Source organism: Aspergillus uvarum (genome assembly GCF_003184745.1).
Source record: "Aspergillus uvarum CBS 121591 unplaced genomic scaffold BO82scaffold_17, whole genome shotgun sequence".
NCBI lineage: Eukaryota > Fungi > Ascomycota > Eurotiomycetes > Eurotiales > Aspergillaceae > Aspergillus > Aspergillus uvarum.
The window spans coordinates 362851-384939 of NW_020291314.1; the positions used below are offsets into that span (position 1 = coordinate 362851).

General features: G+C 53.2%; 8 protein-coding genes across 8 annotated transcripts; 4 read left to right on the forward strand and 4 right to left on the reverse strand.

Moving 5' to 3' along the window:
* Window positions 1-2499: 2499 nt before the first annotated feature.
* On the forward strand, window positions 2500-4393 carry BO82DRAFT_411886 (alpha/beta hydrolase; the record flags this gene model as incomplete). Its single annotated transcript, XM_025639813.1, has 2 exons — window positions 2500-2527; window positions 3468-4393. The coding sequence occupies 2 exons, from the start codon at window positions 2500-2502 to the stop codon at window positions 4391-4393; spliced, it is 954 nt and encodes a 317-aa protein (XP_025493550.1).
* Window positions 4394-4694: 301 nt separating this feature from the next.
* Window positions 4695-5912, reverse strand: BO82DRAFT_382417 (lactonase family protein; the record flags this gene model as incomplete). The annotated part of the gene is made up of 1 exon (XM_025637931.1): window positions 4695-5912. The coding sequence occupies one exon, from the start codon at window positions 5910-5912 to the stop codon at window positions 4695-4697; it is 1218 nt and encodes a 405-aa protein (XP_025493551.1).
* A 351-nt stretch (window positions 5913-6263) lies between these two features.
* Window positions 6264-8291, forward strand: BO82DRAFT_411897 (MFS general substrate transporter; the record flags this gene model as incomplete). Its single annotated transcript, XM_025639814.1, has 6 exons — window positions 6264-6492; window positions 6596-7034; window positions 7107-7735; window positions 7813-7962; window positions 8029-8221; window positions 8266-8291. The coding sequence occupies exons 1-6, from the start codon at window positions 6307-6309 to the stop codon at window positions 8289-8291; spliced, it is 1623 nt and encodes a 540-aa protein (XP_025493552.1). The 5' UTR covers window positions 6264-6306.
* Window positions 8292-8815: 524 nt separating this feature from the next.
* On the reverse strand, window positions 8816-11290 carry BO82DRAFT_279823 (MDR family MFS transporter; the record flags this gene model as incomplete). The annotated part of the gene is made up of 10 exons (XM_025631275.1): window positions 8816-9072; window positions 9148-9272; window positions 9394-9800; window positions 9868-9953; window positions 10035-10042; window positions 10118-10231; window positions 10305-10468; window positions 10560-10747; window positions 10825-11051; window positions 11115-11290. The coding sequence occupies 10 exons, from the start codon at window positions 11288-11290 to the stop codon at window positions 8816-8818; spliced, it is 1752 nt and encodes a 583-aa protein (XP_025493553.1).
* A 659-nt stretch (window positions 11291-11949) lies between these two features.
* Window positions 11950-14834, reverse strand: BO82DRAFT_391017 (Zn(II)2Cys6 transcription factor; the record flags this gene model as incomplete). The annotated part of the gene is made up of 7 exons (XM_025638549.1): window positions 11950-12095; window positions 12162-12275; window positions 12347-12428; window positions 12501-12568; window positions 12646-14480; window positions 14548-14664; window positions 14729-14834. The coding sequence occupies 7 exons, from the start codon at window positions 14832-14834 to the stop codon at window positions 11988-11990; spliced, it is 2430 nt and encodes an 809-aa protein (XP_025493554.1). The 3' UTR covers window positions 11950-11987.
* A 271-nt stretch (window positions 14835-15105) lies between these two features.
* BO82DRAFT_411902 (carboxylesterase/lipase family protein) lies at window positions 15106-16842 on the forward strand (the record flags this gene model as incomplete). Its single annotated transcript, XM_025639815.1, has 2 exons — window positions 15106-15544; window positions 15611-16842. The coding sequence occupies 2 exons, from the start codon at window positions 15106-15108 to the stop codon at window positions 16840-16842; spliced, it is 1671 nt and encodes a 556-aa protein (XP_025493555.1).
* Window positions 16843-17224: 382 nt separating this feature from the next.
* Window positions 17225-18944, reverse strand: BO82DRAFT_353039 (acid phosphatase PHOa; the record flags this gene model as incomplete). The annotated part of the gene is made up of 3 exons (XM_025634861.1): window positions 18614-18944; window positions 18257-18547; window positions 17225-18200 (listed from the first exon to the last, which is right to left on the reverse strand). Coding segments are annotated over exons 1-3 (1267 nt in total), but the record flags the coding sequence as incomplete, so codon positions are not given.
* Window positions 18945-20671: 1727 nt separating this feature from the next.
* BO82DRAFT_411905 (uncharacterized protein) lies at window positions 20672-22019 on the forward strand (the record flags this gene model as incomplete). The annotated part of the gene is made up of 1 exon (XM_025639816.1): window positions 20672-22019. One exon carries the CDS (start codon window positions 20672-20674, stop codon window positions 21731-21733), a length of 1062 nt encoding a protein of 353 aa, XP_025493557.1. The 3' UTR covers window positions 21734-22019.
* Between the last annotated feature and the right edge of the window lie 70 nt (window positions 22020-22089).

The window sequence follows — 22089 nt, forward strand, 5'->3', positions numbered from 1 at the left end:
GGGCCGCTGTCACACAAGATTACCCTAATGTAATATATCCCTTTTCACTTGCTGGGTGGGTTAGAAAGATAGTATAACTAGACTTCCAGAGCCGGGGCGCCCAAGTAACCTCAGGCAGGACACAGAGCCAACCGGATTTGGAAGCGCAATCCTAACGGCGCATGAAGAGGTAGTTGGCAAGGCAAGCTGCCAGCATAATTTGAAATTAGATACTGCAACCTGCTACAAGTGGCTTGACCCTACCTAATCCCCCCTCTTCCTGTCCTCCGTTCGAGACTCCACTGGCCAAAATGTCTGGTCCGACGTTTTCCAAGTCCTCAAAAACCCCAATCAATACGTTACTCTGGAGATCATCTGCAGCCAATAGCTCCGTAGCATAGATGCTCAAGGCGGGTGCTCTTGCGTATTCCTAGAGTCAGACATCCTATATGCATGATATGGCTTGCTGTTATTCTCTACTCTAGGCATGGCAGATATATTTCAGGGCTGCTCAGCAAAAATTATACCCCGTACTTGTCGACATCAACATTTTTCTTCTCATGGCTTGGCTTCCTACAAAGTTAACGTACACTTTTGAGTCAAACAAACTTACGTTTCAAAGGCGCAGATTGCTGTTAGGCAGCGAACCGAAACTGTCGGGAGAAAGACAGAGAGAGGGAGATAATTTGGCTTAAGAACATTTCAGAAATTTCGGTGGAATGCATCTAGAGGTACCAGTCCCAGGAGTAAATTGATCGCCGGTACAACAGGTCTGCACGCAGATACTGTGCTCTGGGCACTTCTTGTTGGGCCCGCATTCCTCCGGAACCTCGCTGCAAGCCGCACAGAAGACGCAATATCCCGCACCAGGATGCTCCTGGCCACTGTGGCAGGCAGTCCCGCCACCGCAGCCACAACTCCCACACCCCTCAACGCCACATTGGTTGTGGTCATTGCAGTTGCTTTGAGGACGGCACACACCAGACTCGCAGACCTCGCTTGCTGCGCACTATCCCTTCAATGTTAGAGAAGCGGGAGGAGCTGGAGTTTAGGGCTAGGCCTACTTACTGCGTTTCCACACTTGCCGCAGTTTTGCACGGTGGTGATGTCTGTACATATTCCAGAACAGACCATCTTGGGAGTTAGTGACGTTTGGAATGGGCCACACTCAAAACATGGCCCTCCATTCTTGGCTGCCTGCGATGTGCAGGACCCGGGGTTACTGGGGAAGTTCTGTGCACACCATTTGGCACAGGCACTATTGCCGCCGGGGTTGCCGACCTGAGGCTCAACTCCAGCGCCTTTGCCCTGCTGTGTCAGTCATATGCGCCCACTGAGTCGCCGAGTACGTGGCGAGTTGTAGGTCCCTCACCGAGTAGAAGTATGGCAAGCAATTCGTATCTACCCATGATGAGTAGTAGTATGAGTGAGATCGTATCAAGAGATGCAGATCAAATGTTAACAGAGACTACAAAAGACGATTTTCAGCCTTAAGTTATATCTCTGACTGGCAGGCTTGAGACTTTATAGAAGGACTTCTCGTGTAGAAGCTCCGGGAGACGGCATTTCGTCACCGAGAGCTGTCTGATTGTGATTCGCCCATACCGCTTCCAGCCTTTGCCAGCCTTTCGCCTCATCCACTCCTCTATACCAGGTGAATACATTACGAAGAGTAGATATTTGACCCACGGTCACAGAAAGCTACATGTTCCACGGAGAAGCGCTGAAAATAATCTGAACAACTCGCTCATCGTCATCCTTCCTCCGCTATACAGTGACTCGAACGCGTCTTTTGTTACACGAGGATCTCCAGTCTGTACCTCACATGACGTGTGGTATCATCTGCACGATTTGATCAAAGATGAAGTTCGCTCGAAGGGCGCCCTTCGTATTCGGGTGGGGGTTTCCGAAGACTCGCCCCACAGGTAAAACCTTGGATTGCTCGTGTTGCTCTGCACCTCGATTGCCTCCGCTACAAAGCTCCCAACTATTCCTGCACGGTGGTATGATTACTGAAATTTAGATAGGAGGTCACAGCGAAGAAGTGGATTGGGTTAATCGAGGGTGTGGCTTCCGCTTAGGGCTCGGCTCGAGTCATACTGTTTCAAATCCTGCTTGCACTCGGACTCAGGTGCCATTGTTCTTTATTGTACCAGCAATTGTTGAGTACGCCGGTATTTTCTCGGGTGCATTACTCATAATATTGTCATTCCATCTCTTTCGTACAGCCAGAGACCCCGAATCTGGCCATTTCCTATTATCATGTATTAGTAGATGTCGGAAACATTATCTCTTTCTCGATCGAGGCGCTTTCCTTGAAAGATCTTCCGAGCTGGCTTTCATTTACTGTCTACTCATTATCCTAAGACCTATATTAACAATTCATATGGCACCCAGAGCTCCAACCGCGAGAAGGACACAATATGAGAGGAAACCTCCAGAGTTGTTTGGGTTGCATGACAAGGGGAACAGTGGTCAAGCGGGAGCGGTTGAACCACATAACCGCAAACGAGATTGGGGATGTGTGTTTGGTCGATGACTGATCTAGGTTGGCGACTAAGTTTGCTTTTGACAGGGTGCGTATGATCTTAGTTCGAGGATCGTATCGCTACCTTCTGGCTGGTATGATAATTCTTATGTTTTGAGATTGAAGACAATCATTCTCCATATTTTTTGTCTTCATGAGACTGTTCTGTTCTATATTTCATGAGCGAGACCATCCGATTCACTTTGTATTAGTGTACATTCCTCTTTGATTCTTTTGCTTGCGATATCAAGGAACAATACTGCTGAGCATATGAAGCTTAGTGCATATTGAGATTATCATCCTTTTTCAACGTGGTAGAAACGGTTCTAAAGTGACCAAACAAAAAGTAGTTTCGCGTCCTTCTGTCCGTAGGTCTATACACTATCACACTGACTGCTAGGGTACTGTACAAGTTCACGTTTATGCCATAGTCCTGAGTAGGGGGAACACATGGGCCATAACATAGAGGGCCAACTAGAGCACCGGGGCCGACAGTGAGCTGAACAATAAAAGCAGCAAGATCGCAAACAAACTTGCACCGTACCGACCGGGAGAAAGGCGAATGCGGCGCGAGGAGAGGCAGCTGCAGTCGCGCTGGCCGCTGTTGTTCGCGACCCCGAAACCCCGACCTCGGTGGACAAAGATTGCGAGCGAAACTCCCCGGCAATCCGCAGGCGAGATTCGCCTAATCCCCCGCGCCGGTAACGATGCTCGCCAGCCCAAGATTGGGTGGCTTTCTACCCCTCCACCCCCGCAGCCCCGCATACTGGACTCGGGCCAGCCCACCCTTATAACTCACGATCGCATTACACTCTCAACCATCTCAACCAACCATACACTCATAAAATCAAACAACATTCAAGCACACCAAGCAGATTAATTTCTGCCCCATTATCATCACAACGTTCCCATCTCCCCAATAAGATGACAGTCGAAAACACCACCACTCCTTCCTCGGAAGTCTACCCCCGGATCCCCCCTTACAAGGGCCGCTGGCACCCGCCCGCCGCATTACTGGATGCCTACAACCACATGTGGATTGACACCGACGTATGGGCATTACCCTCGGAGATCCAATACGCCCTGTACTCGCAACCGACCCGCGGACCCGGCGCCCAGGGAAGTTACCTGGTAGTCCTGCCGCCGGGCTACTCGGACACTGACCTCGAGGGGCCGCGGTACCCGGTTCTCTACTGGCTGCACGGCGGGTTCTCCTGCTCGCGACACGCGGAATGGTCGCTGCGCTTCTACTCCCGGAAGATGGTACTCGGCAAGATGCCCCCCTGCATCTTGATCGCCGCGCAGGCCCTCCCCAAGGGCCGCTGGATCAACAGCTACGACGGCGCGCGCCCGCTGGGCGACATCATGCGCCGCGATCTCGTGGCCGCCGTCGACGAGCGGTACCGCACGATCCGGCACCCCTCGGCGCGGTGGCTGGAGGGCCACTCGGCCGGCGGCTACGGGGCGTGGAATCTGGGGTTGAAGTACCCCGAGGTCTTTGGCGGGGCGCTGAGTTCCCTCGCCGGCAGCTTTCGGACCAAGCTCGCAGATGAAGGGCGGGAGGTGACCTACGATACGTATAATGGCAGTCAGGCGTTTTTCACGGCGAATCATGCGTTGACGCTGTTGGAGAGGCAGTTGGAGCATGTGAAGCGGGAGAAGACGGAGTTGCGGTTGTTGATTGGGGGGGAGGATGTGCGGCTGCGCGAGGCGCATGAGCATATGTGGGAGACGCTGACGGCGTGGGGGGTTGAGTTTGGGAAGGCCATTGTCCCCGGGGCGCCGCATACGGCGGAGGACGTGCTGGGAGGGTTGAATGATGCGGGGTTGCAGTTTTGGTGGGATGCTAGAGCCAAGGTGGTCGAGGAGAAGGAGAAGTGGTTGTGATGCTTTGGATCGCGCAAATGATGCGTTAGAGATGCTGGCTATACATTGATTTATATGGGAGCGTTGCTGGAAGTGACAGGGTGAACGCTGAACACTAAAGCAAATACAATATCCAGATCATTTGAGATTGTTTGCTACCAGTATGTATAACTCTGCCGAAATCCATAATCATTTCCAAACACTCTCGACCCGGAGTTCTGGTGTTCTTACATATTTTACCTCGAATCAAGGTCTGATGAAAGTCTGAAGATTATATCTAAGTCATCGGATAATAAATTCATCTAAACCACACACAAGAAATCTATATCTCAAGCACCAAAACAGCCCCCGGTCTCGGCACACTAACCGTTGACCCCGTAAACACCAGCCTTCCACCATTCTCATCCTGCACCCGCCATACCTGCACCAGCCCGCTCACCGCAAGTGCCACATACATGAACCGTCCATCGGGGCTGACCGCACACCCCTTGGGCGAAACCCCACCCATCAACCCGACCGTCTGGATCCGCTCCAACGCTCCCGTGGTATGATCAACTCGAAAAACACTGAGCACATTATATCCCCGCACAAGAGTATAGACAAACCCCCCACCTAGATGCACCTTCAGATCAGACAGCAGAACTTTCCCTTCCGGTGGGGGGTAACTCGCTTCCAGTTCCTCCGCCGATGGGAGGACTTCCACCTTGGACAAGGAGGCGAAGGAACCATCTGACTGGTAGGTGAAGGTCTCGATGATGGGGTAGTATTCGTAATTGACGTAAAAGACAGGGAGGGTGGGGTGGAAAGCGGAGTAGCGTGGTCCGCTGCCTTTTGGAGTGGCATGGGATGCATGAATGCGGAGAAGAGGAGGCTTGTCGGTGAGTGTGAAGGTCAAGAGCTTTTCTTGAAGCATGTCGCATTCTAGGTAAAATGTGTTGTTGTCGTTGGTGCTGGTTGGGAAGAGGGTGATAGAGTGCAGGCACGAAGGCGGCGAGGTGGGTGTGTGGATGTGGATGTCGCAGGGGGCGCCGATGCGGCCGATAGCGTCGATGGGGAAGAGAACGGTGGTCGCGTCGTCATAGCGAGGGCTGATTGTGAAGCCCAACTGCGCGGTCCCGGTGATTTGAGTGGTTGTAGTGGTGCGGTTGGTGAAATGCGAGACCACCAGGAATTTGCCGCTGGGGTGTAGGGCGATTCCCGCGGGCTGCGTGCCGTAGCTGGGCCAGTGGCCGAGTTCGCTCAGGTCGCCCGTCGCTCGGTCGATCGTGAAGGCGAAGATCCGTCCGCCTCCGCCACCGGCGACCTGGTGTTGCTCGCGGAACTCCAAGGTCGACGCTACTTCGTCGGTCACGTAAATTACGCCGCGCTGAGGGTCGAGAGCGAAGCTACCTACGTTGAGGCCGGGGATGTGGGAGGAGACGGGCGTTAGGGCTCCCGTTTCGGAATCCACGCGGAAGACACGTAGCCCGTCATGTGCGCCTGGGGTCGGCATAACAAAGCTACCGACGTACGCGTACATGGGTCGTGAACTTTGCGACATGATTGTGGTGGGATTAGTGGTATGAGCAATGTGGCAAAAGAAGAGCGGTAGATTATGGCAGGTGCGAGCTCAAATGGACACGAAGACAAGCTTTGAGGGGTGTTTGAGGCTAGGCCATGGCATCTAGCCTATTATCACTTAGGCGAAATTAGCGAGCCACAATCCTTAAGCTTTGGCAGGCGGTAATTTGGCGAGCATCGCCTCGGGTCATATGGGCTGATGGATACGAGGTACAGTGCCCGTAGCTCCACGAGACACCTACAAAGCCTGCATGAGACGCGATAAAGTATAGCCGGACCTTGTTTACCTCACGTTTCCCCGCAAAGTTCGGAGGACCATTTAGAGGCAATTGTTCCCACTGGAGCCATACAAGACCAGAGATGTCCTTGTCAAAATGGCTGACTCCGAGGATCCCGAACTAAACATCGAACAGACCACTCTCATCGAGAGGGCCCACGCTGCCAATGCTGCGGACCACGCACTTACCTGGTGGCAGGCCATCCGAAAATATCGTAAAGCTGTCTTCTGGGCATGTGTCTTTTCCTTCACGCTGACCATGCAGGCGGCGGATGCGACATGCGTGAGTGGAGCCCCCACACCCTTGTTAACTCCCCCCACGCCCCCGCGTTTCCCCCGCCGCCGATGTCCAGCCCTAACTAACCCTTCTGCAATGCCGGCGGCAGACCACCACCTTTTACGGTCAGGATCAATTTAAACAGCAATTTGGCACGCATGATAACGGGGTTCTGGAGATTTCCGCGAAATGGCAAACCGCCATCCAGCAAGCCATGGCGTGCGGGGAGCTCATCGGTCTCTCTCTGGCGGGATACCTTGCCGACCGATACGGCTGGAAGCCAATTCTCAGCGGCATGATGATCATGCTAGCCGGAACCCTATTTCTGTTTGCTTTTGCGAAGAACCTGGGAATGATGGTTGCCGCCATGGTAATGTGCGGGATCCCATGGGGTGCCTTTCAGACCGGCTGTATCGCCTATTCCTCGGAAATGGTGCCGACGTGTCTACGTCCGTTTGTCACCGCATGGGTGGGCATCTGCTGGGGTCTGGGGTTCTTCATTGGCTCGTTGATTGTCCGAGCCTGCTTGAACGTCCCCGGTGAATGGGGTAAGTCTCTCTTCTTCTCGCGGGTATGGTGTGAGTAACAAGAGAGCTCCGGATCTAATATATCCCTTTCAGCCTGGCGCATCCCCTTCCTTATACAATTCGTATGGGTCCCTCCGCTCCTCATTTGCTTCCTTCTCGCCCCTGAATCCCCTTACTTCCTCGTCCGCGCCGGTCGTCTCGACGACGCGCGCGCCATCCTCCGCCGCATCCGCAGCGACAACACCACCCCGGAAGAAATCGAGCAGACGATCGCTTTGATCGACTACACGAACCGCATGGAGGTGGAACTCAATGCCTCCAGTACCTACGCCGAGTGCTTCCGGGGCAAGAACCGCTGGCGCACGGAGATCGTGTGCATTGTGCAGATGGCGCAGACCTGGGGCGGGAACGGCATCAATGTGCAGACGGTGCAGTTCCTCGAGCAGGCCGGTCTGTCTGAGCACGGCGCATTCGACCTGAATCTCATTCTCAACTCCCAATATCTGACCTTCGGGCTGTTCTGTATCTGGCTCATGACGCGGTTCGGCCGGGCCACGATCTTTATTACTGGGTTGATCATCAGCGATGTGTTTCTGTTCGCGATCGGCGTGCTCGGGTGCGTCAAGCAGAGTACGGAGGTGTCGAACGCGGTGGGCTCGTTGTTGTTAGTCTCGAGTGTGGTGTATATTGCTACGGTGGCGCCGTCGTCGTACACTATTGTGGTGAGTCGTCACCCATTTTTCTTTTGTCGTTACCTGTCCGTGACTCTGTACTGATGTGGAAAATGTGGAATAAATAGGGTGAAGTCCCATCTGGCAAGCTCCGGGCCAAGATGATCTCCCTCGCTCGAGTGGCTTTCAATGTGAGCTCGTTGGTCTCGAATGTGCTCATCCCGAAGATGTTGACCGGTGGTTCGTGGAACCTGGGTGCCAAGACTGCATTCCTGTTTGTGAGTAATTCTACCTTCTTATCCTGTCGTTTCTGTTGGATTTTATCTTATCGTGAATCCGCGCAGGCCGGTACCAACGCCCTCATCTGGATCTGGTGCATCTTCCGACTACCAGAAACGAAAGGCCGCACCTTTCGTGAGATCGATTACCTGTTCGAGAGCTCGGGTCTTCATCCGCGCAAGTGGCGGAACGCAAAGATCAATGTTTTTGAAGAAGATGACGCTGCTAACCAGCATCACGCGGGAGGCGAACGCGGGGGTGTAAAGAGTCAGGCTGTTGAACATATTGAGTACAGTGGTTAGTAACAGTATTAACCTCTTTTGGGTAAGGAGAAAGAGAGACAGGTTGGATAGGTGACATGTGGTTGTTGTATGGGAGGTGAGCATGGTATGTAGCTAGTCATATAGTAGCTGATGGGACAATGATATGAGAGACCTAAGTTTAGGCCTTGGTAAATGCATAAGCTACACACTCAGACATTGAAGAGAAGATTGGAGGATCATGATTCTCTGAGATACAGACATCTTCCTTAGCGATCAATGAACTGATTAGAGCATATGATGTATTTTCCAGTTTGCAATAGTTCACAACGATAGAGAAAAGTAAGACTGCGGCTTTAAGAAGATATATACACATCAAAAGCACCGTGGTTTGATTTAGCGTAACATAATCTTTGATATATTTCTGTGGCATTTCATCATTGTTTATTCCTTTCAATTGCCCCGCGATCCTTTGTATGCGCACAAATAGACATTCACTAATACTATCCCTCACTATCAACCAGTACAAAAACGCCCAACTTGACATTACTCCTTTCCAATTTTCACCCAGAATAAGAAAGACCGACCCATTCTAGACCCTATCTTCAACCTCTCTCCGCCGCTCCTCCGTCTGTTCCTCAATCTCCTCCACCCCAGCCACCCCCTCCGCCACAGTCGCCTTCCCGTTTTGTTTCCTTTTCCGCTCCTGAAGCCAGTTCTTCGCTGCCTCCTTCTCGCGGGCATCATCCTCGCGCTCCAGTGAGTAATCCTTGATGAAGAACACACAGAGCAGAAACTGTACCCCCGCCAACACCGTCATCATATAATAGGTTACCTGCACACCTTTGGCTGTAGCCACCCAGAAAGAGGTCAGTACCAGTCAATGCCATCCAGGGACGGTATGTGTGGCAGCAAGAAACTCACCATACGCATCCAACGCCTCCGTTACCGCCACCTCGGACAATCCACTCATTGACCTAATTGTCGTCGGATCGGATACAATGGCCGCAATCACAGCGGGATCAAAGCCCAGGTCAGTCAGTTTCGAACTATACCAGAGAGTGACACAGTTAGCTTGTATCATGAACATGTCATATCATCTTAACCACCACCCTCGGTTATCCTCCCCCCCCAGGCACTAGTCCTCGCAATAAAAAGAGACAGACCCACCGAACAACATTATTTACAATCGCCGCACTCGCCGCCACGGCTAGCGTCGACCCCATCATCCGCAGGTAATTCCTAGCGCCGGTCACGACGGCCATCTCGTGCCGCTGCACAGCCGCCTGGATCGCCACCAGCGTCGTCTGCAGGGTCTGTCCGCTCCCCAGTCCGGTAGTCAACTGGTAGACGACGAGCTTCCAGGCGGGTGTGACAGGGTCCACGGTCGTGAAGACCCCCGAGGCGATCGTCCACAGCCCGTATCCGACGATCAGGTTGATGCGGTAGCACCCGTACTTGGAGACGAGGAAGCCGGAGGTGAAGCTCGTGATGATCTGGGAGAGAACGAGCGGGAGGATAAGAATTCCAGAGCGGAGGGCGGAGTCGCCTTGGGCAACCTGGTAGAATTGGGGGAGCTTTGTAGTTTTAAAAAGGGATTAGGTTTGTAGTGAGACAGGATAGGGAAAGAAAGGGGGTGAGTACGTAATAGAGGTTGACGAAGGTCATGAAGCCGGTTAGGAAGGATGTGGTGATGCACACGGCCACGTGGGTGTTTCTGAACATTGATACTAGAGGGGAATTTATTGTTAGTGTTGGCTTGGAGGCTTGGAACAGGGGGTTGAGTTGGGGACTTTTCGCAGGTAACGAACATGGGATTCTTTGGAAATAGATGGATTAGCATTTGTTGTCAGCATTGATAAAGACCACCATGGAACGCAACGGGAAAGCTTACAAAGGTAGTCTGGCCACCTTGACCTCAACCAACATGAAAGCCCCTATGAGCGAGACTCCGATCAGCAGCGGAGCCAGAACCGCCGCCGAGGTCCAGGCATATCGCGTCCCAGCCCTAGAAAAATTACGCCCGTCAGTTAGCCTACGAACCTACCAAATCCAAGACAGAAAATGTCAGCCCCACGCACCAGGAAATGGGCAGCAGAATCGCGATCGAGGCCGCAAAGCTAATCAAGCTCCCCCAGCCATCAATCTTCTTGATCTTCTCCATCGCATTCCCTTTGACCTTCTTGAGCGGCAGGGCAAACGCGACAATCACGATCGCGACCGCCGAGAGCGGAACACTGATATACTAGAAATTGAAACTCCACATTGATCAGCATTTCACATTCTCAACACATTCAGAAACAGTTAAGATGGAGAAACTGGAAAGGGATACATACAAAACACCACCGCCACGAAGTCTTCTCCGTGAATACGCCCCCAATCACCGGGCCCATTGCCGTCCCCGCGGCGACCACCACGCCGATGATCCCTTGATACTTGCCCCGATCCTTGAGGGAGACAACGTCGGATACGACAATACTGACGACCGTGACAATTCCTCCCCCGCCGATTCCTGCAATGGCACCTGCAATAACATTTCCATGGGATGCCAGTCAGTTGTCATGTTTGGACTTCTCGTCCACAAAAGTGAATAATACGTACGCGAAACAATCAACATAATCATGTCCCGCGACACACCGGACAAAACACTCCCAATCAGGAAAATTGCCAACGAACCGAGCAGAATCACCTTTCGACCGAAGATATCGCTCAGCCGGCCATACAGGGGCTGGCATGCGGTGCTGGTGAGGAGGTAGGCGGTGCCTACCCACGCCACGATGTCAGCTTCGTGAAATACGGCGCCCAGGGTTGGGAGGGCGGTGGCGACGCTGCAATTTCCTTGTTATTATACAGCAGAAACAGTAGAAGAAAAGTAAATGTAGATAGATTACATGGTCTGATTGAGCATAGAGCATAGCATCGCAGTCGATAGGCCGGAGAAAACGATCAGGAGCTGGCGCATTGGGAGAAGATTCGTCTGCGTTTGGACGGGCGCATCTTTGCGGGTGCTGCTGTCGCTGTCGGTGTTGCTGGTGGAAGTCGCAGCCGTTTCTGGGGCTGTGATCATTTGGGTAGCAGCCTGCTTCTCATTGTCGGTGGAGTGTGTCAATTGATGTGACATTATATTCTGTTGATATAGTTGGTGTATAGGTCAATGGACGGCGGTATGTGGGAGATCTCGTGTCAGTGACATCCACGACTTAGAGTCAAAGAATCTGCTAATTAACTTAGTCAGATATGAGCCAAGGTGTTGGTAAAGGTCTCTAGCCAGCGACTGAGAGCTGAGCGCGAGACTTGCTATGTCGAAAACAAATAGGCATTAGGCTGGGGAAGATGCTCGATGTGCTCGCTCGCTACTGTCACAGCCCGATCGGGCGGGTATACCCGATTGGGAAGCGAGGGACGCAGGCGAGGCTCGCCTAGGAGAGAAGATCTCCTACCGTCTCCTCGCGATGAGAAGATGACGTGTGACAGTCAGATCGTTGCAATCTTCGCTTTGGATTCTTCATGGAACAAGAAAGATGTAGTGCACGTCCTTTGTCTCCAGCATTATTTCGCATGAAGACTGTGTGTTACAGTACTCGATTTCGCTCCTATCATGACGCAAATATTGTAAACATATTATCTTGTTGTTAAGCCTTGTACATACATCCCTCTATGCTTATGCAACCATAGAGGCTGCCCCACAAGACAAAACACTATAGATGTTTACGCGCAGAAACCTCTACAATTACCACGAGCAAATACTCACACCCGGTTCTAAGTCAACCCTCGCACTGTCCAAACCACTTGCCGCCCGAGGAGCTACTGGTGGGCCGTTGATCCCAGAGATCAGGAATCGAAGTGTTCCATTCTGCACTTGGAGGGGGAATCTGTCTCAAGGGAGATTAAATTGTTTGCACAGACAATAGGAGGAGTGATGTTTAGGACTCACGCACCTGTGACAGAGCAGCGCCCCGCGCTTCAAGCCCTTGCATCCAGTCGGTAGTCCCATGCATTGATGAGCAGTCGGGCAAGAGATCGAGAAGAATCGCGTCAATGTCTATACTTTCCTGCATTTAGGGAGCGAACAAATTAGTATTAGGCGGATAGCCGCAGCTTCCTTTATTTTCGATCTACTCACGATAGCCGCTTTTTCTGCAAGCCGTTGGCTATCCAGGCTCTTTTGACGGCGGAACCAAGGCAACGGGGGCGTTTCGGCTCCACTAGCAGGGAATTTAGTTTGTGCTTTCGACAGATGTGATCATTAGGTTACAAAATGAGAGAGCGGGACTTACGACTGGGTCTCTTGGGGCTGCTTGCAAGGAAATCCATGGGCGGCGAGCATGCGGTGCATCTCCTTGAGCTAGATGACATTGATAGTCTGTTAGCATGAGCGGTCGCGAGAGACCGAGGTCAATCATGGGGTAGGGCCCATCTCACCACGAGCTGAACCGACCGAAAATAATTACTCGTGCGTTTCACAAACTCGAGCATCATCTCAAATCGGTTCGTCAAACGAGATGCGATCTCATCATCCACGAGTCCGACTTCCAGCTGCACTCGAAGGGACAGGTAAACTACATGCGCGATGGTATGGTCGTAGATTGTCAGCGCATGCCCAGATAGCTCCCGTTCAAGGAGTTCCAGCACATCAGTAATAGCCTGCGCATGGCGCAAGCAGTTCCGGCGCGTCTGTTGGACCCAGCCATCCGGGGCGGTAGCGAGAGTCTCCTCGTCCAGGGATTGTGCGTACCCCGTCAGCGCCATGCTGCACAGTTCGATGTGGCATTCGTTCCACCACAGGTAGAACAGCACTATTTGGCCGAGGACGGGCGATTCGTGGAGTTGAGCCACGCGGTCGCGGGAGAGCTGAAACAGGGTAGGTAGTGATTCTCGGATTATGGCTAGCTTGGCCATGCATGCTGCATAGGGGGAGGTGGGACTCCACGGTGCTAGTGAGGGTAGTAGCATGGGACCCCTTGAGTTACCCCCGGACGATGCTCGTATGTCGTCTTCTTGCGGCTGCTGTCGGCTTTCAGTGAGGGTGTGGAAGTATCGCCGAGTCATCGTTCGGACCCCGACTAGGCGCACCCAAAAACCCATGGCGCCCACGCATTGGTGGGTGGCGGACGACCCCGAAGGCCCCTCCGCCTCCTCCAACTGGGCGTATGGTGTTTTTACAAATACGTCCATCCGGTAGTTGAAGCCGTCGCACGGTAGCCTGAGCCTGATGCGAGACGAAGGACACTGGATTGACTCCGGTGAGCCGTTAGATATGAACCGACTGATCGCGTAGCATGCGTAGAATAACCGGCGATCGCGTTCGCTCTCGGCGAAGGTGTGGTTTCTGGATGGGGCTTCGCGATGAAAGCCGAGGGTAATTGCCTGGTTCATGGCAATGCCGGACCAGAGATGCGATTGTGCAAACTGACCTGCCTGTTGATAGTAGATCGTTAGCAGGAGGGAGGCCCCGATGTTGTCTCTATTCACGTCCGTTGATGCTATGATTTGATTGCCTGCATCTGCTGCCCAGACCATTACTATCTCTTCGGACTCCGGAGGGAAGGCAAATCTCCCTCCCACAGCACAAAGGGCGAGGACAATCGCTCTGGACAAGCTCCCATCGCGGATGGCGGTGAGCGTTCGGTCGCGGTGGAGAAAAGCATTGGCGCGGTAGACGTGGACGTGAAGAAAAAAGGCCACTGCAAGACGCTCCAGTCGATCCTGACTAGGCAAAGTGAGGTGCGATGGTAGATTAGACCTATTCACTTGGGTTCCACTGGGGCTGGTCGGGTTGAGGATTGAATCGGCACGGGTCGGCAACAAAACATCGTTCACCGTATCAGGACCGAGCGCATTCAACCCGTCATATCTATCAGCCAAACCCGTATGTATCACCAGGCTCTGCTGTATTGCTTCGTAACTGAATCCTACACGGTCTTCGTCGCCGCGAAGTTCGGGGTGAGATACAACAGAACGGTCATAGACAGGAGCAATGGTTGTCGACTCATCTTCCAAGGAGATAGCAGGCGAGGGTGAGTGACTACTTCGAAGTCGTTGCATCAAAGACTGGGCCGAGGACGTCAGCGACCGTCCCTTATTTGTCTCGGGGTAACTGCATTCGTGGCCGTAGATGGCACAGCGTGTGCACGATGGGCGTGTCTTGGAGCATCTGGACCGCGCGTAGCGACATGTAAAGCACGCGGGAGAACGGGGCCCGGATCTGGTCCGGGGAGCGGAGGGTCGACCGGCTTGATCGGAAAGAGATGTAGTAGCTGGCCGACGGATAAGCAATCGATAGTATGTCCCCATGCCCCCCTTGCGTCTGATGAAATGACTCACATCCCTGTCGTCTGGGTCCTTGGCCCCATTGACACTCCACATCAAGGTTGCCGCAATTATTACAGACCGGGTGCGTCTCGTCGCACTTGACCTTGCGTGCGCGACAGGTGAGACAGCCTAGATTTGCAAGAGGGATGTCACTTAGTCATTCCAGTCGCAGGTGCCAGCTGATCAGACTCACCCGTCTTCACGCGTTTCCGCTTGCGGGGGGGCTCCGACCAGACGAGCGGGTCCGTCTGACTGGAATCTAGCGGGAACTGCAGCGTTTGCCGAGTGGGTACGGTCATGATGTCTGACGGGGAATCCCAAAACATGTCAAGGTGGAAGCGAGGCAAAGCGAGGCATGAGTTGAGAGAAGGAATGCAGACAGAAAGAGCGGGGGAAAACGCGGAGGCGAGACTCGGCTGAGATTAGATCCGCCCGGAAGCCCTAATCAAATGAGGGGTAAATCATCCCCGAACACGCTAAGAAGCTTTCAGTATTATAAGCCGGATTTAATATGTCCTGGTTGTCCTGAAGGAGAGAATGTCATCCATTCACCTTCATTCACAGTCAAAAATGGGCAGTACATTACCTCCCGTCCAAGTTGAGGGTGGTCTCATTCAGGGACTTCCCAGCCCCCTTGACCCTGGGATCACAATCTACAAAGGCGTTCCCTACGCGGCTCCTCCTACTGGAGCCATTCGATTCAAGCCACCTCAGCCCATTATTCCCTGGGACAATGTCAGAGTATGCGATACCACCGGCCCGGTGTGCCCCCAAGCACCACCCGACCCACGCTACCCCAACGTCCTCAAAGGTCATCCACAGTCTGAAGACTGCCTGTATCTCAACGTCTACCAGCCTAGCAATGGCCTTGAGACAGAGAGACCGTACCCCGTTTATGTCTGGTATCACGGCGGTGGATTCCGCGAGGGGGGCAGCGCAGACCCCAACTTTGATGGGACTGGACTGGCGCAAAAGGGAGTCATCGTCGTGGTGCCCTCGTTCCGACTGTGTAAGTCAACTTAAAAGCTGAGCACCAGTGCCATGCAACCACCCAACTGACACTCAGAGCGAACAGCAATCTTCGGATACTTTGCCCATCCTGAACTCAGCGCCGAGTCACCGTCCGGAACGTCTGGGATGGTCGGGATGCTGGACGCGGTCGGGGTACTGAAATGGGTGCGATCGAACATCTCCAACTTCGGCGGCAATCCCGACAAGGTCACCGTCGGCGGGCAGTCGGCTGGAAATGCAATGAGCCACGCTTTGCTCTCCTCTCCCTTGGCGAAAGGTCTTCTCCACGGCGTGATCCTCCAATCCGGGCCCCGCTCGTTCCAGGAGCCTGCCCTCGCCAACGGACCCATGTCCTACCGAACCCTCAAAGAAGCGGAGGAAGACGGTGTGCAACTTCTCCGCGAGCTCGGCATCAAGGATGTCGAGGAGTTTCGGAACTTCGACGATCTGGACAAGCTGCGCGAAGTCTCGACCAAACGCGATCGGCGATACTGGGGACCTCCCCCCTTGTTCCGCCTGATTCTCGACGGCTACGTGGTTCCCAAGCCCTGGAGTGAGATCCACGCCGGTGAACCGCCCAACGACGTCCCCGTCATGGCGGGCATGAACAGCGAGGAAGGCGGCACCTACAACGAGCCGCGCTTCACCCACGAGGACTTTCTCGACTGCGTGGAGGGTCGTCTCGGCCCCAACTCGACATACGGTAGGGGTGATCCCGCTTACGTCGAGAAATTCCACGAACTCTACCCCCTACGCAACCGGAAAACCGGTCAAGGTCCGTTGGAGACATGGAACCAGGCTGCTCGGGACAACACGCGCAACAACATCGCCCTCTGGGCGCAGGAGTATCACCAGAAGACTCGATCCGCGGTGTACGGCTACTACTTCACCCACCCCATCACCCCGTGGCGCAACTGGCAGCCGGATCACTCGCAGCCCAAAGTTCCCGGGTTCACCAACCAGAAGGGTCCGGTGGGGGGCGCGTATCACGGGGCCGAGTTCGCCTACACGTTCAACAGTCTGATCACAAACGACCTCCGGCCATGGACGGAGACGGATCGGGTGATCGGCGACAAAGTCTCGACCTTGTGGGCCAATTTTATCAAGTACGGTAATCCGAACGGGTTGCAGGGGGCGTCTTCTCCGCCGGAGGGGGTGGCCGAGTGGCCGAGTCTCGTCGATCAACCGGATACCCTGCTCGAGCTGGGCGGCGAGTGGCAGACGATCAAAACGGTGGATGACCCAGCGCGCGCGCGCTTTTGGACCAACTACATTCGCAGTCAGAGGGCTTGGTAAGTATCGGTTGGTCTCATGTGCTCAGATCAACAGCTTTTATTCTTTCTGCACTCAACTCTCGACACAATTATCGGTACTACAGCTTTATCACTGTGATGATATTGATAGGATATCTAAGCTTTGTATCATTCTTGGTATACGATACCTCGAAGGCGGCCTAGCATATCTGTATTCATCATTTCATATAGTTCGAATAGGAAGTCAATTCTGAGAAGTAATAACGTTTCCGAAGAGAGGGTTTCAAACTTGTTTTAAATAAAAACAACTTTTCTGTTAAGAAGGAACGTATGGTGTATTCTTTTTGTTTGCCAAGAACATCCCAAGGCCGAGTAAAAAGTTTCTGAAAAAAAGATGACTGAAGGATGAGGTGACCTGAATTCTCGCAAAGTTGGCCTCTGAGGGAACTTGCAACATTGAACAATATGTACACAGGAGGGAGTTTCCGTAGTTTAATGTGATGATTATTAATTCTCAACTATTATCAAGACAAAACACCCTGCTCGCGCACTAAAAGCTTATACCCATTTCTGTCGTTGAATCCTTCAGTTCCTTTTACATCAAGCCGAACAGCGCCACCAAACCAGCCGCAGCGACCGAGGCCCCCCCGGCAGCTCTCATCTCCGGGACAGCCGCACCCGTAAAAACCGCCGAAGAAGAAGCAGAGGCAGAAGAGGAGGTGGAGTTCGAAAGGGAGTCATCGCCGATTACCCCGGTCGCATTCACACCTGAGACATAGGTCGTTCCGTTCCGCGAGTACGACGTCCCCACATTCAATCCGTACGGCGCATCATAGGGAAACGGCGAGGTGTAGTTGTAGGTGGGCTCCTGACCCTGATATGCGTCCACAACAGCCGGAAGAACCCCGTAGCCTGCCGAGCAGGAGGCGTTAGTGGCGGGGATGGGCCAGGTGGGCCGGTACTGGGAGTAGTCGGCCTCGGAGAGGGGCCCGGGCAGGGAGACGTTCACGAAGAGGTGGGTGTTGTCGACATCCCAGTTGGTGTAGCCGACCTTGTCGGCCACGAACTGGATGATGTTGGCGCCGCAATCCCAGCGGCCGAGCGAGGGGAGCCCCCAGTTCGCCGAGGCGGTGGCGATAGTCGAGTAGTGGGTGTAGACGGTGTCGTCCTCGGTACCCACCAGATGCTCGGGGACGGCGCCGCCGAGGAGGACGCTGAAGACGCGGTTGCGCTCGGCGTACTCCTCGCGGGAGGGGACGCCGTAGGTTTCGGTTTCGTCAAAGGTCAGGAGCAGGAGGGTGTTGTCCCAGAAGTAGGTGTTGTTCATCAACTCGGAGACAAAGCCCCGGAGCCACTGGGAGCCAAAGGTGATGTTGGTGTCATGGGCGTCGTTGGTCATGTCTTATGAGATGTTAGTATTGGTTCTGGGGATGATTGCTTGAGACAGGGAGACATACTAGGCGTGATAAAGGCCCATTGCGGGAGCACGTGGTTATCGAGGTCGTTGTAAAAGGTCGTGAAGTTTTTGATCAGGCGCAGAGCGGTGTCGTTGCTGCTGATCGAGTCGAAGGAGACCAGGGGGTTGTGCTTACGCATGTAATCGTTGGCATATGTCACCTGGTTGGAGAAGTTGTATCCCTGGAAGCCGGGGAAAGGCATATGCTCCTGGTACTCGCCCCACGAGATGCCTTTGGTGTTCAAAAGGTCGGCAATGGTAGAGACATTGGCAGGGATGTCATGGAAATTATCTGGGCGAGACATTATTATTAACCTTCTCCGTCTCGGAAAAGTCAAGGAAGTGATGGTTAGCTTACCATTATCCATGCCATAGTTGTCTCCACTGGCAGCAGCAACATAGTTGGGCTGAGAAGGATGACCGGTACCGTAGTAATTGGTCAAGGTGATGCCCTTACTGGCCAGCCACTGCTGGTTGGTATCGTTGGCAGCATTGTCATAGTCCTGCACAGGAATGTGAGCTCCAAGTGGCATACACCACAAAGGCACCAATACATACCACGTTCTCCAACCAGATCTGGTAGAAGCGGTCGTAGGCCTTGCCAGTGACATTGGAGGTCCAGGTCAGAGGGACGGTCGTCGCCTGAGCTTGTCGGATATCAGACAAAGAGGGCTCTGTAGTGGTGATGGTGGCACCAGTGACCAGACCGGCCAGGGCAACAAGCGCAGCGACTGAAGAAGCCATTGGGTTTGATCTTGTTGAGGGAGCTGAGGACGAGGACAAGAAGAGAGTCATTCAAGGGGAGACAGCAGCGGTTTAAATAGTGGTGCAAGTTCAGTCTCACGCGCGCATCTGGCTCTTCAATTCATTCAGTAGGACTTCTTACCTACTCAGTACTTTCCTCCACCTACCTTAGGGCTGGGCACGTGCTTGACAGGAACAAACCAATGGCATGTGGAGATTGATAGCACGTTTCTCACCTTGACTCTAGCAGAGTGGGGCGTGGCGGGGCGGGCGTGTGCTTATGCCTGCTCAAGCATCTCACTAGACAAACCGCCGGCCACTAGTCATGGCACACTGGCGCATGTGGTCGTGTGCAAGGATTAATCAAGGATGTGGTCTTGTGCAATTCGCAAATCTCTAAAGGCCATTGGACAGAGAAATCCGGAATCCGACGAGGTTCCGACGTCGGCCCTGGCAGCCGGGGGCTCCACGAGCTCATGCGACCGACAGGTCCCGGAGCAACACTCGAGCCCTTGGGGGGGGGGATATTTTCAACATATCTGGACCAGACAGTGTGAAACCTGTTGCCGCTCTGTCTCTTTCGCATAGATTCCTATGAGCCACACTCTATGACACCAGCAACAGCTGTAAATTAGCACATGCGACCACAGGGTGTCAAAGACAGGGCTTACACCGTCCGCCCATTCGTAGTTGTGCCGCCTATTGAACGCGGCTGAGTGACTGAGCTATTTAGCGAGACAACCCAGAAGTATTTTTTCAAGAGTTGAACACGGCGCTTGACCTGCTTACTCATTACTTTCTTTTCTCTCTCCGACATACTCATTCTGGGTTAACAACCTCACAAGTGACACCATCAGTTACTGGGAATCACCCACGTCACGTGATGGCCACCCGGGCTTTTCCGCGAGTAGATACAGGTAAAGACTGATAAGCTCTATAAGATTGGTAACTTATATAATCTTACTATAGAATACGACTGGGTTGTTAGAGAAAAGAGGTGAGATGGCCTAGTAAGGAAAGAGAGACCGTCAGCACCTTGTGGTCTAAGGCTCAGTAATTTGAAGGGTTAAACCAAAAGTCAATTTGCCGACTGACGGCTGCTGTGAAAGTTACTTATCTTGGTTCCGATTAGAGATTGATCCGCCTTCTCTGGTTACTGAGTCTGATGACCGCAGCTCGTATAAAGAAAAGCTGCCCCGGCCACTGACTATGACGTCTAGCAAGCCAAGTCTGTTGTTGTACCAAAGCTCCAATATATAAACTCCTGGTTCCTTCCAACTCTCTTAATCTTTTTCTTGGCATTGCCTCTGAGGACAAGGGCGACCTTGGCCCGAACCCTTTGCTTCTACGTTGTTTCTTGGCTAACCTATAGCAGTATATTTTGGATCCTGGGTTTATGCTTGAGGCCTTGCCCAGACCTTGAGATTTTTGAAGAATCGCCGCTGCTCCAAGTGGAGGGCGAATCGCAGCTCTCGGAATTTGATTTTCCTCGTATCTGTGCCATAGGACACTGCATGCTTGCTTATGATCCCCAGCTTAGTACACAAACGGGGACCCTTCTTCACCCCGGAATGCATTCTCTTATATACAATGCCGTTATCTATAAGTTGCAGGAAGCTCTATGTGCAACTAAATGCCATATCCCAGCACCAAAAAACCATTGCAAGCTACCATGTCTCATCTGGTTCTCCTCATCAGCCTAATCATAGGCCTGCTGGGCAATTTTTGTCTTGCGAGCCCATCCCGAGCCCATGCTGTGGCTGCAAGAACCCACAAACGCGCGGACTGTACTTCCACCCTCATGGGGCTTGAGAATAGTCTGTCTGCCGATTGGATCCTGGGTAAAAAGCCAACCGGACAGCGGGTCCGGGTATCCTTGAGTGCCGACAAACAGCTTCTGCGTGTGCAATACCCGACCTACAAGGATTACCAGTATGAAACGGTGAGTGTGTGGCTGGGGATCGGGGCACCTACCGATACCGCCCCCGGAAGCTACCCCTGGGGTTCGAACAAGAAATCCCCTAAATGCACGGTCTCAGGTACCACCGCATCCTGCGAGATCCCCCTGAGCGAGGCCTTGCCAAATGTCAACCTGTGCCAGGACAAGCCCATCAACATTGTGACGCATGCCAGCGTGAAAAGTCCCACGCTGGGCTCCGAAGGCGGGACGGGCGGTAGCCCGACGCAGTGCATCAAGCTATCCTGTAATCCCTGGTTCACCTACTGGACCTTCCAGACGAAGTGCGGGTGCGATATTCCCGATGACGGACAATGGTGCGATTTCGGCTCCGCGTTCGGTCATTCAGCGTCCCCGCCAGGGGTTGCGTTGGAATGCAACCCCCCGTGGGGATGGTCGAACCAGATCGACTCGGCCCCGCTCGGGGGCACGCTGTGGGTGGGCGCCCTCCCCAACTACAACGATATTAACGTGAACGCCGTCAATGTGGGGCCCTTCGTGGCCTTTTTCGAGGGTGGACAGGTTCGTTTCAGGTACACCGTGGACGTCGATTACAGAATCACCGCAGTACATGCCCAAGTTGCCTGTGGACCTTCCCTCAGCACGTGCTCACTGGACCAGTATGCAATCAAAATCGACGGGTTGATGGTTCAGGAGTATGAGACCCCCTCAGTGTCTGTTGACTGCAACAAGCCGTATATCATTGTGCATGCCAGGATCCAGAAAAAGAAAACAGAGGCTACATGCCCTAGTCCCAGGAACACGGGTGCGCATTAGGTTATTTGGCTTGTCCGCAGGAGGCTGGAAGACTGCAAAGCGAGTCTCGAAGCAGATCTTGGTATTGCTGAGTGTTGCCGAGTAAGACCACCGAAACAAACAGGCGCCGTCCCTGGAAAAGTTCTACCGGATTTGTCTTGACTCCGATTCGGGTTCGAGCGGTCTTTGTACTTGTCAGCAACGGAGGCCGTTCTGTCTGGTTCCACGTTATGCATTTCTCGCTATTTACTGATCGCGCTTGTGAGGCATGAATGCGAGGCACAGTTCCCCACAAAAGCTAGCGGAGTATGTTCAAAGTCTGTTTGTACTAAGATCTATGAAATGCCCTTAGTATATTTGGTTCAATTACTCGTAGT